The sequence below is a fragment of the Ixodes scapularis genome, unplaced genomic scaffold (assembly GCF_016920785.2).
Source record: "Ixodes scapularis isolate PalLabHiFi unplaced genomic scaffold, ASM1692078v2 PGA_scaffold1__304_contigs__length_218370807, whole genome shotgun sequence".
NCBI lineage: Eukaryota > Metazoa > Arthropoda > Arachnida > Ixodida > Ixodidae > Ixodes > Ixodes scapularis.
Window position 1 is genome coordinate 195,609,596 of NW_024609846.1, and position 19,333 is coordinate 195,628,928.

General features: G+C 45.1%; 1 protein-coding gene across 1 annotated transcript in view; it reads right to left on the reverse strand.

Annotated features, from left to right (window-relative positions):
* Positions 1–19,333, reverse strand: part of LOC8043439 (solute carrier family 13 member 5) — a 90,346-nt gene that overhangs the window by 33,084 nt on the left and 37,929 nt on the right. The window contains exons 5-9 of the mRNA XM_042291021.1: positions 17,417–17,489; positions 15,747–15,941; positions 11,620–11,742; positions 6,914–6,991; positions 4,398–4,502 (exon numbers count right to left, since the gene is read on the reverse strand). Coding sequence (XP_042146955.1) covers positions 4,398–4,502; positions 6,914–6,991; positions 11,620–11,742; positions 15,747–15,941; positions 17,417–17,489 — 574 coding nt within the window. The remainder of the gene's footprint in view (positions 1–4,397; positions 4,503–6,913; positions 6,992–11,619; positions 11,743–15,746; positions 15,942–17,416; positions 17,490–19,333) is intronic.

Genomic DNA, 19,333 nt, shown 5'->3' on the forward strand with positions numbered 1-19,333 from the left:
TTGACTGGCTCTGCAGTAAGTTTTGCTGTTTGCCAAGGTATGCTGGCTTTGCTCTCACGGGGGCCATCTTCTGTGGCATTTTTGTACGTTTTATTTTTAGCAAATCATAATTAATTACACGACAGTTATTTTTCAAGCTCTTTCGTAGCACCGATGGGTAAATTATATGACAATATCCAGCAGTCACAGCAAAGATACAACTTACATTCAAACGCCTAATACCTTCAGCAAAAAAGGAAAAAAAAGATTCATGCCGAAACTGGTGTTTGGCTACGCTGATTCTTGACCAGATACGTTAGCAATCGGTGTGGGACCGGACATTTCATCAAACGCCTTTTCATCGAAGCCATTTCGCTGTAAAATGATTGAAAATAAAATTTCAAAAATCAACCTCACTCATTGCTTTCGTAGCCGCCCGATTGCTTTGGGGTATTGGTGTCGACATACCGTGAACGACATTGTTGCGGCGGCGCTACAGTCGCATTTGTAGACTGAAGAAGAAGAGGATAGAATATAAGTTTGTTCTTCACCGATACTGGAGCAAGGCGGTCGACTTCAGATGCAACGGCAGCATCCAACATACATCGTTTCGCGTACACAAATGATGGTTTTAGAATAAGGGGCCTCAGCGCTTGGCTGCCCCAAAGAAATTGGGGAACCGAAACGCAACAAGGTTGGCGTCGCCGGCTCATAGAATAGGGGTATCGGAACGCAGCACGGCCCGCTTACGTTTCTCGCCTGCAGCACCGATGCAGCTAACGAGCGTAATAATAAAAAAATAAAATTATAAAGAAACGTAAGAAATGTGCTTAGCAAGTACATTTTGTTTACAAATAAAAATTGACGCAAATCCAAATGAAGCCGGCTAAAACAAAAGACCATATAAAATCAGTATAAATATTGTTAGCTCCTTTCGACCAAAATAATTCAATCCGTAGTGCTCTGACTTGGCGCTCGTGTGCTGCGTTGACCGTCTATTGCCGAAGATTTAGGCCTTCAACTATGCCGAAGCTGAGACGAACGCGAGCGAGCATACTCTGCGAGCAGTCGCTTTATCTAGGTCTGAGCTGGAGCGACTCTGAAGCATTGGAAGACTTGTTGTTAAGCTACAGGTAACGTGCCACGAACAAAATCCACTCGGAGTCTCGGAGTAGTGAGACGTTGCCATGTCAACGGTTACCGCGTCTCTTTAGGCTCAGGAACGGCCGGAATCCGAAGACGATTTTTAAAATGCACAAACTCACCTCTAATTTTTTTTTTTTTGTGCTTTGATTGAGAAATTGCGGAGCGAAAGTTGGCTGCGCCACTTACTGGCAATGTACGTGGCTAATACTGCAGCGTCAATGACGAATTTGCTACGAAGCGACCGGAAAAGGCACCGCCCTGTTTACCGACGCAATTAAGGGCCCCACGCTATTTCTCGAGTTTTGCGCTAGGGGGGAGCGCCGACCCGAAACGCAGTTTGGGTTCGGCGCATGCGCATTGGGTTTCCCCTATTTCTTAAAGAGTGCCTGAAAAGAAAACGAAATGATTTTTTTAAACAGCCTAATTCGGGCGGGTCTGTCAAAAAATTAACGTTACGAAAAAAAGAAAAAAAAATCTAGAGCCATATTGCCGGCGCGAGACGGGATTTAGTCGGTAGTCACCTCCTTTCCACTTGTTTTCTCTCTCAGCACTTCGAGCGCGTGGAAGAGAGGTGGATCGGCTTCGCCTTCACGTTGAGGTGGAAAGAGCAAATTACCATCTCGTTAAGGTGGTAAGAGCAAATGACCATTCCGTGACTTCATGGACTTTGCCTGCAGAATTCAAACTAAATCTCGCGCCGTCAATATTGCTAAAAAAAATATTGTTTTCGCGTAAAATATATTTTTTGACCCGCGTGTCCCAACCAGACTGTTTAAAAAAAAAAATTATCTTCAGGGGCCCGCTATGGACATCCTAGAATTTGGCGAGTCTATGGACTCGCCAAATTCGGAGAGCCTATGGAGATCCTAGCTCTGGCCGAGTCTAGGGGCATCCTATTTTTTCTCTCTCCTGCGAGTTAAGTCACATGGGTGTGAGTTGGATTGAAAGTGAAAAAAATCTACGTCGGTTTTTGTAATTCCAGAAACTCAGAAGGTGCCCACGCCGGCATCCAGTTTTGCCATTGCGATGCATAATTAATGACAACATTGTTTTCACCTCTATTACTGACTGCGCCCACCGGTAAAATGAAACACTGCAAATTATGTTCTCTCAAGAAGGTAAATGAAACAAGAATGTCGGATATTTGATTATACAGAAACTAATCAGACACTGCAGGCTATTTGAACGTGAACCGGAGAAATGCCGTTAACCGAGACGCACATCTATCTTTTTTTTTTTTATATTTACTTTGACATACCTGGAAAAAAATTATGACTTGGTTGTAAAGTACGTGACATCCTACGGACCTCGTATTACCCCTTTGTTTTGCAGTTTCCCCAAATCAGCAGGCTCTGTTGCTGTTTTTTTTTTATTCTCAGGCAATGAATTCGTTTGAACTTTTTCAAGCTCAACTGTCGTCACCGTGGTGCGCAAGGGTTGTTTTTTGATGACAGAAATATAAATTGAACATACGAATTAAAGAACGATGGCCCAGAAATAAGCGGCGCCGTAGATTTCACAGCTCGCTGATAACAACACCGTTGTTTTTCGGAAGTCCCGTGTGCATGTGACAAAAACTGTACCATTTCTTAAACCACGTAATTTTTGTGATGCATTTAGTGTTCGGTTCGGCCAATGACGGCTTATGCCACATCGTGTTGAATCTTCATGGAGTCCTTTTTTTTCTTTTCTCGTTTCTGTGTGCTCTTTGTTAAGTGTCCGCGTCGACTTAGATATCGGATTACAACTTCGAAGTCCTAAAATTTCATCGTAAGTACACTTTAACCTCTTGGAGACGATTGGCCTATTTTTTGGTTTTGTTTTTATGACGCTAACGGGTGGGCAACGGACAACTACAAACACGTTATCCACACGTTAGCGTTCTAAACACCAAGAAAAAATGTTTAACCAACACGCTCTCCTGATTTTACCCGCGTCGATTCGTTCTTCTACGGGTACCCATCCTGATTACCTGCAAAATTACCCCCGTTCTTGTTTTCGTTGCAATTTTCTCAGTTGTATGACTGCTTAGTAGTATCTATTGACATTTCACAGATCGCTTGCACGCTTAAAGTTGTCTATAAATAGACTCTGTGTAATGAACTTCTAGGAGATCTGAAATCAAACCCTTGTGTCTGTCTTAGCACCAGCTTGCTCTGTACATGCTTTAAACTGACGTCACGCCCTCCATTTCGCACCACCACGGAAGACAGAGAGAAGGAAGCCGCTTTAGTACGAATTGTTAGTGACAAGGTAATCTTCTATAATATTTTAGAGAGAGAATAGCGACGTCTGGGCACGTCTGGGACGCACAAAAGTGAGTGCCGGTAAGAGGGGAGTACCCCTTTTTCCTTTTCTCTGGTGGTGGCCGGAGAGCTGAAGGAATGACGTCAGGTGCAAAGCCCGTATATAATTGAGCGATGGTCGTCCTAGGCTTCTCCTGGGAACCTAGGACAACTATTTTATTAGTCTAGGACGACCATTCTATTGCCTGTGTAGCAGCATCATAGGCCCCACCTAGAAGCCTAGGACGACCATTCAATTACCTTTGTAGCAGTATCTTATGACTGTGTACGTCCTACGCTCTTCCTAGGGGCCTCATATAGAAAATGTGCCACGGATATCATATTGCCTTTCTAGTAAGATTCTACGGTTATCCTACCTGCTACTCGACTTCATCCGGTATTACTCTATTAGAGCTGTCATAGGCTTAGGCTTCCCATAGGACGTCCTTAGCAGGTCAGTAGACCTAGATTGTCTGTAGTATGTCCGTCGGTCAAGATTCTATAGGAGACCTCTCGGAGGATGATAGGAAGGTATTAGCGCTCATGGCCTCCATAGAGAGACCCTATGCTCTAGGGTGCAAGTACATTTTCTTTGTAGGGGGATGAGAATTGAGCAATGCATTCGTTGCCACGGGCTGATGTATTCTCGTAATAAATTTTTCTCGATGTTGTCGAAGTCGCGTAGCTTGTGGAGATTAGGGCATTGCGAAAATTAGGTTGTTTACAGCAGTTACTCATAGCCTATGTGCGCTGGATTTATTTGTTTTCGGTTTACGCGAATCTAGCCCCAAGGGAGTTAGACGTTTCTTTAAGAATGCGCTTCTTCCAGTTCCCTACCTTGACAGCTTATATTTTTCTCCCTCAATCTCCCACTATCATTAGCCAAATATTTGACTGTACGTGTTCGCGCTACAGATTGTCAGTCAGCGGATATCTGCGAGTGGTTTCACGGATACTGCTTGGAAGAGCGAACAAACGAGGACTTACGTGATGCTGAAGAAAGTTGCCCAGCCCCGGGCGAACATGGGGTCGCGGAACAGCCACAAGAACACCAACAACGTGAAAAGTAGCAGCACCGCCACCTCGTGGAACCTGCACATAACAGTAGTTGCTTACGCAAAGGGTTCTCGAGCGCCAATCAGGCGCAAAGAAATTCGTATAAATAAGCCGCAGAACAGAGGGTCAAGGAACTTTTCCCAGAGGTGTTTTTAGGTGGCAAATTGATCATACTAATTTTTTTTGAGTATAGGTATCTGGAAGAGAAAAAATGCTAGCAAATAAAAACTTATTTTTTCCTACCCTATTGAAAATTCCATCAAGGTACGTAATTTGGGACACTGACTGCCAGTCAGCAGCCTTGGTGGAACGTGGTGGACCATCAGACGTCATCTGATGGTCCATCAGATGACGTCTGACTGCCACTGCCAAGGGAATTTCATCAACAAGGGCAGCATTTATATAAGAGTAAAGCTATACGCACTCATAAATATCGCCAAATGCCTCGATAAAACAAAATGTTCGAGAAAAAAAAAAAAAAAAAAAGCTCGACTATTGGGCATTGAACCCGCGACCACTTGCCCACATATCGGGAACCCTAACCGCAATGCTATGCCACCTTTTTTTTTTTTTTTTTTTTTTTTATTTAAAATTGATCTTTATGTACATGTTTAAAAAAATTCGTTCACACTTCCTCATGCACTCAAAGTGCAGAAAAAACCACCAAAGCAATGCTATGCCACCGCTTAGGACAGTCGCTTTGAATATTCGTTTTATACGTGATGCTTCGGCTGCAAATGCAGTTAAGCCGTCAGCATGTTATGCAAAGCACTCGTACATCACTCGCCGTACTTCAGTTCTACTCACCTGCCCTGTAGAGTACTTTCGCGTCGTAGAACGATCCTTTTGTTCGCGCGTCACCGGCCGAGTAGACCTGGTACACCTTGTCTTCAACTACACCGCTAAAGTCCCTTACATCGTCGGAACTCACAACAGGCTGGGTCTTGTCGAGTAGAAATTCTACTAAAACATAAGACATTGTAGAGCCCGGGCAGGATCGACAGGTTGGAGCAAGCGAGCAAACAACACGAGTCGAGAGCGATCGTTCATGAAAGCTCGGCGAAGCCTCTATGGGCGAAGCGAAGTCAGCGAAGTGTCGTGTTCGGCCCTTGTGTTCGGCGCTTCGGCGGGCTTCTGATCAAGGTTGTCGGTCGGTTGCGTGTCATATCTCTAACGTCAGTGGTTTTATGGGCTCACGTCCCGAAATCGTTTTCTCGTGCATAGATTACTTTTCGTATTCATTGATTTGACCAAATAGTGGTATCCGAACGAACTTTACGTCCTCTGACCGTACGTCTGTCTGCACGTCAAAGCTTTTTGACGTACAGTCAGAGACAATCGATGTACAGTCAGAATCGCCACCAAGACATCCTGATGGCATTTCGCGACGGCCGACTGCCACCAGGAAACCATCAGAAAGCCGACAAGCGGAGTCTGACTGGAGTTTGACTGTCGGTCAGAGTAACTTGTTGGCCAATCAGACATGCTTAACGTGCAGTCAGGCACAGTCAGCGGTCCACTAGAAAACATTGACTGCCAAACAGGGTTACATTGATGGATTTTTCCTTCGGGTATGCGCTGGAGCATATCGTTGGGTTGACTCCGCTACGCAAATATCGTACCACTCGCTGTCGCATCTTCTGTATCTGATTTGAATGTTAAACTCTAAAAGTAGGGGCGGGCAACTGATCGATTAACCGATCATTCAATGAATGCTTTAATCGCGATTACTTTTTTTAACCGGTTAAGTGGTGATATGTTGACAAACCAAGAAAAGTTAAAATAAATTATTTCAGCATGCAGACATGGACGCAAAAACCTAAATGATAGGCAAACATTAAGTGAAATTTTGACCTGAAGGAGGCCCGCAGTCAGGGGGGAGGTCCTGGGGGCCCGTCCCCCTTCCCATTCACAACTTTTTTGTGATGGGGAAAGGGGGGGGGGGGGGGAGCTCCAGGACGGCTTCGCAAAAGTAGAACTAAAGGCTCTCTTTTTTTTTTCTTTCTTGTCTTTATAAGCACGTCGGTTCGAGCTATGAACGTGCACACGATGAAAGGAGGATTGAGGTGTTCGACGCTGATTGGTTCACGGGGAGGTCATGTGACCACAGGGTAGGCGAGGAGGAGCTCGACCATTTGTGCGCACTAAGGGAGAGGAGCTCGAGGGTAAGGAAGGCTCTGGCGCAAGGTTTATCGGCCCGATTAGCAGTAGTGGCACTTCACTCTTAAAGCTTCAGCGTTGATCTGTCTAAGTAAACTCTCCATAACATTCATACGAGGCAATTCATTCTCGCGTGCTCGGCTTTACTGACAAATAATGACAAATAATGATTCGTCTTTCTTGAAGCGAGAGATCCTGAATTCGTTATCGACTGAGTAGAGCGGAGAAACCACAGGGCGGCATCCCTACCGATATTTTCACTCAGATATTACAAATGTAGGACTTACCTGATAGGACCGAGGGACGCGTAGTTACGGCGAATTACGTTCATCGCCGAAACGCCGCCATCTTCGTCAATTTCTGGCCTGGCGTGGGAACAACGAAGGGCTCTTAAAACACATACCCGCTCCCAAACAATTATTCGTGGAATTAAGACACAATAAAGAAAAGGACGTCCGGAAGGTGTATTGCACATTTTACACCAGGAGCCTTTTTTCAATTGTCAGATTTCGGAACTACAGTTTCGAAAACCCATGAACCCCACATGGGGCCCGATTTATAGGTGCTTTCGAGGGTAAACCCATCGGAATATAGCCCCGTAAAAAAAGTAATAAATCTCGCATTTCCTAGCTACGGTCTGCTCCCATGGGTTTGTCGAGAAGAGTACGACTACGTCCTGTAGGAAAATTGACCACTGGTCAGCCCACCAAACACCACCTACACTCTGTCCCAGCTTAAGTCTGAGCGCCGCCTATAGGCTGCAAGTGAATGGGTCCAATCAGGCATACTGAAAAGCGTCAAACCAAAAAATCGTTTGTTTTGTTTTTTTCTTTTTTACAGCGAAGTTGCTTATTGCTAGGGTTCTGTGGATTTTTCGTGTGCGTCAACAAAACCTCAGAGAAGGCTCGCACCGCCTCTCTTTGTCGCCGTTCCAAGCGCTTGCGTGCCTAGTTTCCTTTCCTTTCACCGGATGGCGATCCCATTGCGCGTGTCTAGTTTCCTCGGGCTCCTCGGGGCGGCGATAGTCCTCGACATGTACCTTTCGTCACGAGGACCACCCATCAAGACAATAGGCATGTGTTCGTACCTTTGTGCAAACTTCCGCGTCACCTCTGCGTCGTGTGCTAAACAGCTTCGCTGGTCATCCATCTTCGTAGGTTTGAATGCTTCATGATTTTTCTATGCTTGTGTTACCGCCAACTGGTCGAATGAAGCGCGAAGAAAGCGTCGCGACTATATTCCGTCCGTGGTCCGTGCGTTAGGTTTGTATTTCCACAAGATTTTAGCTTCGCCCAGACTTTCTATGAAACATAGCACATAGTAGTCAAAGCCAGCGAACGTCCTTTTCTACCTGCACGCAGCGTCATCGTTTTCGGATATGGCTCAAACTCGGCACTTAGGCCCGAGCCTGGCGTCGAGCGCTCTTCGACACGTCGATAGGACACTAGGTCCAGCCGAACGCTGACACAGCACTCGTGTTCAATCTGTGTCTGCTCTCAATCTCAATGCGGGGACGTCGAAATGCTATAGTGCGTGTACTTTGATTATTCCAGACAGTGTTCCGCCGAATTCTGAAAATTTGGCGGAAGAGGGTTGTGGAACGCCACTTGACGTCCTGTGGGAACGCAGCTTTAGCGCGTGCGTTCTGCAAACACTGCTTTCGCTGCGTACATTACTAAGCCCTTATACGTCACAAAAAGAAGGGAAAAAATTGCTTTTTTTTCATAATGGCAGTTGCTTGAGGCGACGGCCTCGACATACAAGTGAAATTTAGTAGATCCTTCTCTTCTCTCATTGCGATAAGGCCTTCGCGCATGCATCGTGTGTCTACCGAGTTGCAAAAACAGTTTTCTATAAATTACGAATCTCCACGCGTCTACTTTACCGCAAAGTACCCAGTGAGCATACGGAAGGGGATAGGCGCATGACGACGCCGGAAGAATAACTTCACTTAAAAGTAACACTGAGTACAACGTTTGATTCGCTCAAGCCATATCCTGTATCCGACCGGAGGCTACCGTTTAAATTAAAATTGCTATTTTTTTTTTCTTTCGGGGGGCGGGGGGAGGGGGGGGGGGTGTAGTCATTTGTTGAGCTTGTTTTCATAGATCGCTGTGAATGACTCTCAGAGATCTTCGGGGAATTTAGCGCGCAGATATGTTTAAAGAACCTATTGTACAGTTTACCAACTGTCCCAACATGGTAGAACACGGTACGTTTGAAAAGAAATCATGCGCGTTCACAATCCTGCAGAACAGGCAGGTACCCCATCGCTGTGAGCAACGTGAGTAGCTGAAAAAAAATGTAAAGTCCGGATGGACAATGTCTATGACGTTTCACACGATCAAACTTCAGTTGTAATTGTATTCTGAGCACGCTGAAATCATCTCGTTATTCGCGATGATGAGCTACGGACGCGTGTATCTGGAAATTAAGCGCCCGGATGTCTGTTCAGCGTGAGCACCCCTTCGTTTGAGTTCAATGGTCGCACGTGAAAAGATACCTTACAGGTTGAAACCCTTCTCAGGTAGATAGCACAATGTACCGAGTATACGCAAAACTTTCTTGTAAAACCGTTCTTGGCCGCTCAACAGAATCACATTTTTAGAAAATTGAAAAATTACGCTACCGCTACGATATTACTATACGAGCTTGCTACTAGCGAAGTGCGCGGCCAAAAGCGTCTCTGTTGTCGAAGTTCGCAATTCGCCAAATCCATGCTTCCTGCATTATGATAATGCCTGCCGAATCGCCGGTTCCCGTCCAAGCAAATCCTGCCAATCAAGGGGAGGCGAATACCGGTCGTGACGTCACGAAACGAAACGATAAAAGATCGCCATCAAAAGATATCGGCGTTAATAGTCGGTTGCAACATAAAACAGTCTGTTGCAACATAAAACCTGCAGAAAAATGCGTCGCCCCCAAATTCCCAGAGAAAAGGAAAACCACGAGTACAACCTTAAAGCATCCTAAAAAACGCGCCATAATTGTTTATTGTTTTTTTTTGTTTTTGTTTTTTTTTTGCTTTTTTTATAGGATGAGACACCGCAAAACATGGTGTTCTCTAACCACCGAAAGTGGCTTGCAGACCGCTGGAATGTGCCTTTCACATCCCCCTCTGCAGTATTTTACCGGAAGCAGGCTGTTATGCGGAGTGCAAGTTCGTCCGCTCTTTTTAGAAATGGTTGTGGTGACGTCAGAACGCCGATCTCTGATTGGTTCTGAAAGAAAAACGGTGGGTAGACCTGGAGGCAGCTTGCTTCGAGGTGTACTCACTATTCTTCAATCAGAGCCAATCAGAGCTCGGCGTCTTTCTGACGTCACAGCAACTCCTGCGGAAGAAGCATACGACTTGCTTTCCGCATACTCTGTTTCCTTTCAGTCCGACCACAACCGACGCTAGCATCCGACGGAGCCAATTAAGCGTCGCCAAAAGTGGGTCGTCACGGCTCTTTTTATCTTTGTGGCTGTGCCGTCAACGGCTAAACCAATCCGGCACCGGAAGAATTACTGGACCACGTGACTTCCCTGGCCGTGGGCGGCGGAGAAAAGCTCACCGGAGAAAAGCTCACCGGAGATAAGCTCACCGCAAAACCGTCAGATGCGGAGAAAAGCTCACCGGCCTTTGAGCAAATGCAAAGAAAAGCTCACCGATTTCTTCTTTTTTTTTTTAACTTAGAGGATTCTGCGTGAAACGTGGCGCATTCGTCACTTCATTAAATATATATCCTCTTTTTTTTCTAATATTCTCGAAGTTCATTGGAAATATTTAGTAATTCCTCGGAAATTAGTAGTCACCCATTCTGTATATTAATAAGTATAAAATCAGAACATCCTACTCCGGTAAAAAAAAAGGCAACAATTTATTGATAGCTGACAGTGCGCCGTCGGTAGCGCTGTCAGATAGAGGTTTGTTTTTTGCGAGCTAATATGAATAGTGGTGTGGTAACCAGTTTCAGCTCCAAATATTGTGTTGTGTCTAATATATAAGTAGGTATTTGTTGATGTAGTCAGTGTCGCCAACACTGTTTTCTTTTCGTTAATTTCACTAACAAAACTTTAGTTGCGAGAACAGCTTCGTCCTGTCGCGTTTGTTGTCTTCACTCCCTCGTCGTCGTTTGAGCCGTTTTCATCATGTATAACGTTTACCAACTCGCTCTATCCGCTACCTTACAGAAGACTAGTTCCTGTATAGGTCACGAGGAACAAAGGTGTCAGTGTGCAGCTCTGAAGGTCATGGGTGGCTCACCGTAGAAGGGCACTGTCACAAAAAGACAACGTGAGAAAACACCAGCACGAACGGCTGGAAAAAGTGCATGTCCGTGGAAGAAAGAAGCCTCGATATCCTAGTGACTGTTTTATCCTGTTTTCAAAGGTGAACAAAAGCTTCAAAGAGATTTTCAGGCACCGCATTGTTGCTCATGCACTTTCGGAGTTTCGGCATTTAGAGTTTTGGTTTTTATGTTTTAGGCAGACATTATTAAGTTTTCGAACTTTGTCCTCTTCTCAGTTCAACTTTCGTTGGCTTACTCTCTGTGGCTTACTCTCTATAGAGAGTAAGCCACAGAAAACACTCGCCCGCAATTATTAATGTTTGGGCTATATACCCAATAAGATGAACAAATAATACAAAAAAATTACATTTTCTTTTTCACAATGCTGACGAAGTTTGATGATAATAAATTGTTATATGTTACGCATGATTTAACAGCCTCCATGTAAAAAATAAGAAAAAAATCGGTGAGCTTTTCTCCGCATCCGTCGGTTTTGCGGTGAGCTTTTCTCCGGTGAGCTTATCTGCGGTGAGCTTTTCTCCGGTGAGCTTGTCTCCGGTGAGCTTTTCTCCGGGATTCCCTGCCCGTGACTGGTTAAGGTTCGTTGTATACTCACTACACTTACAAAGTTTGTATTCGTGCGACTCCTACCCATGGGCCTGTTTTAGATCCATCGAAGAATCTTTTTATCGCGGTAACTGCTTAACTCTCGTGCCTACCTCCTGCAGCGGAAGAACACGGGCACCACGAGCAGAAAGATGAGGACCGTGCCCACGAGGGTGATGGGGAGGGCGAAGAAGAGCCACGTTGCGTAGTCCACTGGGGCTCGGCCTTCGTACTCGCTGACACCGGAAACGAACGAGACAGACAACCATCAGACTAGCGAACGTGCTTCTTTTTTTCTTTTCTTTTTTATTCGAGAATGGCATTTGTTATCGCAAATCACCGGTTGCGATTGCGAACTATAGCACAACATTGTAAGGCGGGCACTATTATTTTGTTCGTTAAACTGTACACTTCAAAGAGCTACCCTCTATATCGCAAAATACGTCTCCCAATTTTTAAACAAAATATGTGCGTCTACTCTCTCGCAAAGCACTTAAGAGAGTCAATCGCTGAATCTACGCGAATCCAAAGGAAGACGCGGAAAATATGTATAGGCCTAGAACAGTCTGCGCTGAGCATGGGGGTGAAGCGTCATGCTCAGTGTAACTGCGCAGCCTGCTTTCGCAGGTCCATACATGTTTTAGTCTCGTCCCTCGCCGAGCTCCCTTTTTAGGTTGAAGGTCAGCTCGAACTTAAGGACGGGACAGGACAAAACCGCCAACTAACAACTTTAGTTTAGTACACTTCTTCTACGAATGCGTAATCGTCTTCTTCCCGAGACTGCTCATATATACACAAAAATAACCATTAGTTGGAAACAATATTTACACGGGCAAGGTATACATTTAATCAAATTTTCTTTATTTGAACTTAAATTTCAAATATTTACACAAGACACGACTATATTCATTAATATGTACCAGCTATCTTAACTATAGACCCTCTAACCGAGTACATTGCAGCGATTGGCATTCCCGAGGTGTTTCTGCGAATGTATATAAAGCTCGAGATTCCTTAGAGTGCACGATCGCCGACCGCCTAAAACGTGCAGGGCGTCGCGTTCATTGTCCTCAATCCTCTTCCCTCGTGATTCGGTATTGCGCTTTTTTTTTCTTTTGAACCGGCTGAGCCACAATCTTTTAGGCTGCACATCAATAATAAGATGCCCGGCGCTCATTGCGTGTCGTACGCTGTCGAGTAGTCTACAGGCGAACTCGAGTCTTTGACGTCACGCCACTGGGGTGGCGCTGCTGTCGGCACTGAGCATGCGCAGACGCTTTCCTTTCTCTCTCCCGGATATGGGTTTTGCGCACGAGCATTTCCCACATCACTATGCTACACGACCGTGTGCTGCGATTGGTCAGCGCCGCGCCTCGCCGACCAATCGCAGCAGACGGCGTTGTCCCGGTCATTTGGTCCCGCTTGGTCCCGCCGTGTGACGTAGGGAGGTGTATCGGTGTATATATCGTTACCGACTGCTTGTTTAATGTTTGTTGCTGTGTGGCTTGTCCTTGGGCGTTTCTACCGGCTAATGCCTTAATCTACTTTGCACATAGAGGGATAATGAGTTGCTCGAGGCTCGCCACGCCCAGCGTTCCTTAAAGGGGCACTGAAGTCATTTTTTAAAGTGGTCATTTTTTATTTTATACTGTTTATAATGTGTTATTTCTGAGATTTACCAAGTCCTATAATACAAAACCACCTACTCATCCCAGAACAAGAGAAAAACATGTGGACTCTTTTTTCTCGCGGACTGCACTGTGTGGACCAATGAAAGCCCTACGATACGCGCAGATTCCGAATGATTTTTTTATAACTCGTTTCTAAGAGAGTCTCATTCCTCACATTCGGATAAGACTCGTCTATTTCACCAGGGGCGAAGCCATCGGTTGCAACTCGCCGACAAGCACCCTTCGTCGAGCACTTCACTCGGAGGAAAACTCTTCCTAAGAAGGGTCGCGATCTGTGAACACTTTTTTACGAGGACATAAGCTACGTACGATTGTAATTTTGGGTTAGTCGGGATGCTTAGAGCGTCTAGACTGAGTTGTCACTACAAAAGGCCGATCTCAGAATCGACTTCAGTGCCCCTTTAAGTTCTCGGTGACGATGTGCAGACTCTGGTAAGTTCCTGTGTGTGCACTACTTCAAAGTGCACTCGAAATTGCTGTAACTAATACCCCTCAAATTATTTTGTATAGTAAACAGGGCCGAAAAGTATCCCAAGTATCGTGCATCTTGAATGGCAATATTATTACGGATGAGCCCTCGTAATTGACCGCAATTGAAAACACTGCACTCTAAAAAAAAAAAATTGGACATTTGTTTGGGAGTTTACTTTTCTGCGGAACAAAGAGACAGCAAATAATGGCGAACGATAGAAGGATCTCCGCGAACGACGAAGTTCGGAGTACGATTGAACGAAAAAAAAAATGAACGCCGTTTACAATTCCCTGTAACTCCGTTTAGAGCGCAGCTCTTGAGGAGGAGGATGGAAGCGTACTGAGGGATAGGTGACTGCTTGAGGTCACGTGACTTAAGGGGGTCACGTGACCTCAGGGGAGTCACCTGACCTCAGGGGGTCACGTGGCCTCAGGGGGTCACGTGACCTTCGGGGGTCGCGTGACCTCAGGGGTCACGTGACTTCGGGAGGGGGGGGGGGGTCACGTGACCTCGCGGTTACGCCGACGCCGACGGTGACACCGCTCGAGCCTGAAACGGGCCCCTAAGAGTTGCGCTCTAAAAAAGTGCCACGTGCGAAGTGACATGACGTTTCGAAGGCTCATCTGTCCCTGGGCGCATCGTGTTTTCCATATCTCATCGTGTTTCAAGCCTTCTCGTTTAATGGAACGCTTCTGTTGCTTTTCGTGATTGGCTCCCTCCGTCTTCTGAAGGAAAGCGAACTCACGGACATTCTTTTAGAGAGCTCCTTATTGGCTGATATGACTGACGGCAGATCACTAAATATAGGCGTGCCCGCTGCAACAAGAAATACTGTATGACATCCTAAGATCCCATTGTTTGTTTGTTTTTTATCATACCTCCCTTCCCCTATTTCTCCGCGGCCGAAAGCGAGAAGAAATAATCAATCTAGAGCCTATTAGGCACCCAAGAAACTTTTTTTTTCTGTGTATTGCTAATGTAGATTATTCCGCAATTCGAAAATCGTATATTAAAATGAATTCTTTTAGAGGAAATTCGCGTTATTACATGCGCAAGGAAAAAAATATTAATCGTTGTGCAGAAGCGTTAGCAGGTTGATTTTCATGAACTGTATGTTTCGATGCGAATGTATCGCCCTTCTGCATACTGTCAAGGAAATCTGGACGCAAGGCTCCTGGATGGGCCAATCCCTGCAATCTACAGAGGGAGCTCGCCAAATGGTGAAATCATGTTGACCCCTACAAAATAGCAGCTGAGCTATCATAATAATAATAATAATAATAATTTTTTTATTTTCTGTGCTCACAAACAACTTTTCAGTCTCCACCGTGGTGCACTAAAATTCTAAAATACGAATACAACAAAAAATAAAATACTAAATACAAATACCACAAAAAAATCTTCATTCTAGGCAAGAGACATACATTCACAAACGAGCAAGGTAAATTCCCGAAGACACATGAAAATATCCAGGTGATGTTCTGTATTGAAGGCCATTTGAATCCGTGACAAAGGGGATACAGGGGACATGCAAGATGGATAAAACGTTAATACACTCCGGCTGGCCCTCGATGGAACATGGAAGTCAATGAATCGTAGTAAATCCATTGACCTGACGTGACCATGAACAACTTTATGAAGCAAAACAAAATCTCTAGACTGCCTCCTCACGGCAAGTTTATTAGATGCAAACCGCTGAAGTAGCGTTTCATAATGATAAGAAGACCTCCTTCCAATGTATCGGTCACACACAATTCTTATCAGCCGCTTTAGTACATTTTCGATTTCTGTTGCCTGACCAAGAGATAATGAATTGCAGATTACCGAGCCAAATTCTAACCGTGATCTAACTAGTGACTTAAACAAATGATACTGATCATGGCAAAACATCATGCCCAGCGCCACTATGCAGATTGTTTTCTGTTTTTTTATACATATTTTTAGCATCGTCATTTATCGGGTTGCCTCTGCAGACTGCAGCAACGACTGCCTGTGCGAAGTGCTTTGCATCAGGCAGACACAAGGGCTTTCCTAAGTTGGGGATCTCAAGACGTCAAGTGTAAACTGTGCATCTTACTCGTTGATGACGAATTGAAAGCAGATGTTTGATCCGGCGCTTGTGATGGTAGTAATGGCTCCTGTGTTGGCGCCGTACGTTACGCTCAGGTACAGCAACACTCGAATCCGCTTCTTCAGGTCATCGGAAGGCGACTTCTGGTCGGCACGAGCTGTCTTTTTTCCAGGACCTAACGCAGTCTTTTCCCCTGCATACCTAGGCAGGAATACGTCAGTTGTATCAATTCAAATGTAAACATACAATATAAAAAAAAATAAAGTGGCTTATCTGACACCAAATAAGCTCTTTTCAAAAGTACATCAACAAACACTGGCAGTCCGCATTGCTTGCGAATCATTTGTTGGTGCTTTTAGATTTAGGCTAAGTGGCGCAAGCTACCGCCCTTTACAAAGGGTATAGTAATTAACATCCAGCCATCCATCCATCTATCCAAGGGCACGAAGCGCGTAATTAGATACGAGCCCTCTCCGAACGTTGACGCATGCGTCGTTTCCAATACATGCCCACAGTATGTGAGCAAGCGATGGCGGTCAGGCGTGGGAGCGGTCTTTTGAAAGGGATCTGTTCATGTGTGTCTAATACACTTCGTCGTGTCCCTTGATTGTCAACAGAGAAGCGGCAATCAGGTGAAATAAAAACTCGACACAAATGAGCACGCTGTGAGTTTATGTGATAACTTTTTGAATTACAGTTGAATAGGGTGTCAACACTTTTAACAACGTTGTCCTTAATTTTTAAAATATAAAAATAAAAAAACTATTTTCCAGACACCGGAAGTTCTTAAACATTTTCTATAATTGACCATGATTGTATTACTGCTGCTGAGTGTACAATGATTTCAAGTCCAGCTAGCTAATAACTTTTCAAAATACAAGCTTTACTTCGGTGTTTCAACGTATTGCGCTGCGATTTTCTACAGAGGTGCAATCAGGGGCTGGAAGCAGGGGGCCCGGTGAACATATCAACGGACGACCTGAACTTGTTCCAAAAGGGGGGGAAAACTGTTTCGGGCTAATTGTTGCGGCATTCACAGACGACGTCATGACCGGGCTTGTCTATACTTACATCTGCCACCGACTAATGCCGGAAGCGTCGAGCGCACCAGCGCCCAGCTTAGCAGGCGATCTTCGGAAATGCGTCACTCTGCCGGAGCGCGGCTCTCTAATGTTCAATTCTAAATGTGCGATAATTTGTTCATTAAAAAAGTAAATTAATAAGAAATCAAGAATTTCAATTTCTCATAGCTCCCTATTTTTCGTACGCAGAGGATCGATCAAGGCGCCGCATTACTCCCATGTCTCACGTTGCGCCATCTTTCGGCAGCGCATAAAACAAGACGAGCACGGTCATAACGCCGTCTGCAAATGTTGCGGCAGAAAACTCAAAGCAGTTTTTTTTTTCTTTTTTTGAACGTTGCATACTCATTTCTTGATATTTTCTCTCTATGCTTCCACCATCTAGCCGCGCCTGTGTAGTAAATTATTGCGCGAAACGTTGAGAAACCGACTTTAGCGGACCGTGTAAAGTGTGTTAGAAGCGTTAGTTTATATCCTGTAGTGAAAGAAAAGTGAGGCTAGTAAAGGCAACAAGTAGCAGCACCGCATTGTTATATATATATAATTTATATATGCAAGACTCAGATCTTCAGGACGTTCAAGATACCACCTTACCCGTTGAGATAAACCAGGCCATTTGCACAACCGTTTCCCTTCTCCGGATCTTCAGGGGTCACCCCAGTCAAACCTTCGAAGACAAACAAAACGAACCTCGTGACAATCTGTTGCGCAGCTTGAAACAGAACTCTCTACCATATTCGTCGACAGCATAACAGGGCGTGGCTTGTCCAGGTTATCTCAATACTTCTCCGCAACAAATGAGATCGAAGCATTATCTGACGCAGAAAACCGCATCCAGTAAGCGGCAAACGTGAACGTAATAATAACTACACGTTTACTCCGCCCCCAGATTGGGAGCCGAATGTACGAGCTATCCGTTGAGTTCTCATGCTCCAAACAAGCATCGCGTTACGTAATTCCTGTGACTAGTTAGAGGCCCAAGACTAGCGCAGGCGGCCATATAGTAACTGATGACTTCATAATCGCAGCGCGTGGCCTAATATCATCACCTTTCTTGCTTTCCGATACGTTCTTAGACGTCCTAGTTCACAAATCTCGCAACCTTATAGGCTGCTGCTCGATAGCGAGTCGCGCGGGACGCTCTACACTCTAAGAAATGCCTGCGCGTCTATTTCTCTGCATAACACTCAAAGAGCCAATCTCTGCATGCGATCTACGAAACGAACTCAAAAAACGATGAGGCAGAACATCCGTTTAGGCCTTAAAATGAAGTCTGCGCTGTCGCATTACGCAATGCAAAGCGTCATGCTTGCATTGCGTAATGCCACAGCGCAGACTTAATCTTGAGGTCTAAACAGATGCTCCGCCTCGTCATTCGCTGAGCTGATTTTGTAGATCGCAGAGATTGGCTCTTCGTGTGTTTTGCGGGAAAGCAGACGCGCAGACATTTCTTCGAGTGTACGCCCCACGTGTCATAATCTGTTCGCGACTGTATCAACTTTTGTCCCAGGTGAGAGCAACGAACACGTAAAAATTACGCCTTAATATTTTTGTATATTTTCTTTTTGTGCAATGAAATTTTACTTTTTTTTTCCTCCCGGTGTTTTTTTTTAATGTTCTTAGAAGGACCTGACATTACGTGCAACAGGGTGTCTTCCGTCACCGGCTCTTGGGTTTTAAAATACGTGGGAGCGTCCAAATGTTTCTTGGCAACTCAATGAGCGTCGGTCAATTACTGCATCCCTCCTGCCGATCCAATCGCTATAGTAGCTTTCATGGCCCTCTAGAGTCACTGATAGTTGCGGATTGAAACGAAGGGCGAATTCCGATCATTTCTTTATCGCTCCACGACCAAAAATATGACAGCCGTAGGCAATAAGAACGCCGAAGAGCGGTCCACCAAGCAAGAAGGGTTAACATGTGAAGACATGCCCTGTGTTTCCCAAGTTGTCTGTAACTCTATATGTGTATAGGGTGTCCCAAGTTACCAGGCTCGATCTAAAATGGACCGTAAATATCGACGACTGCACGTAGCAATCTAAACTTTTCGTCAGAGGTGCATTTCACTGATCGTTTTTTCCTTGTAAAATTACGAAGCGTGGCTCACATTCTGTAAAAACAAGGACCAAGAAACTTGCCAGGGTCAACGGCGGGTGGCGACGCAGACGACCAAGTCGAGTTGCGGTGTGCGTTTGGCGATCCTATTGATAGATGGCGTCGGAAGCAGTGTCTGAAAGTGTAGCCGACCAGCGAAAGAAAGCAGACGGCACGCAGATGAAATCCGTCGGCCGCAAGAACTCCGTCGTTATGCAACCACGTTTTACTTTTTTTTTACTTCAAATGTCGCTTTCATTGTTCGCACTTATTTTTTAACCAAAGGTACATTAAAACAAGATTATGTTCATTTAAATGAACTACGGTGGTTGCGAGCAGTCTAGACAAGGAGGTATCGCCATCTATCAATACGAGCGCCAATCGCGTGCCGCAAATTGGTCGTCTGCGTCACCGCCC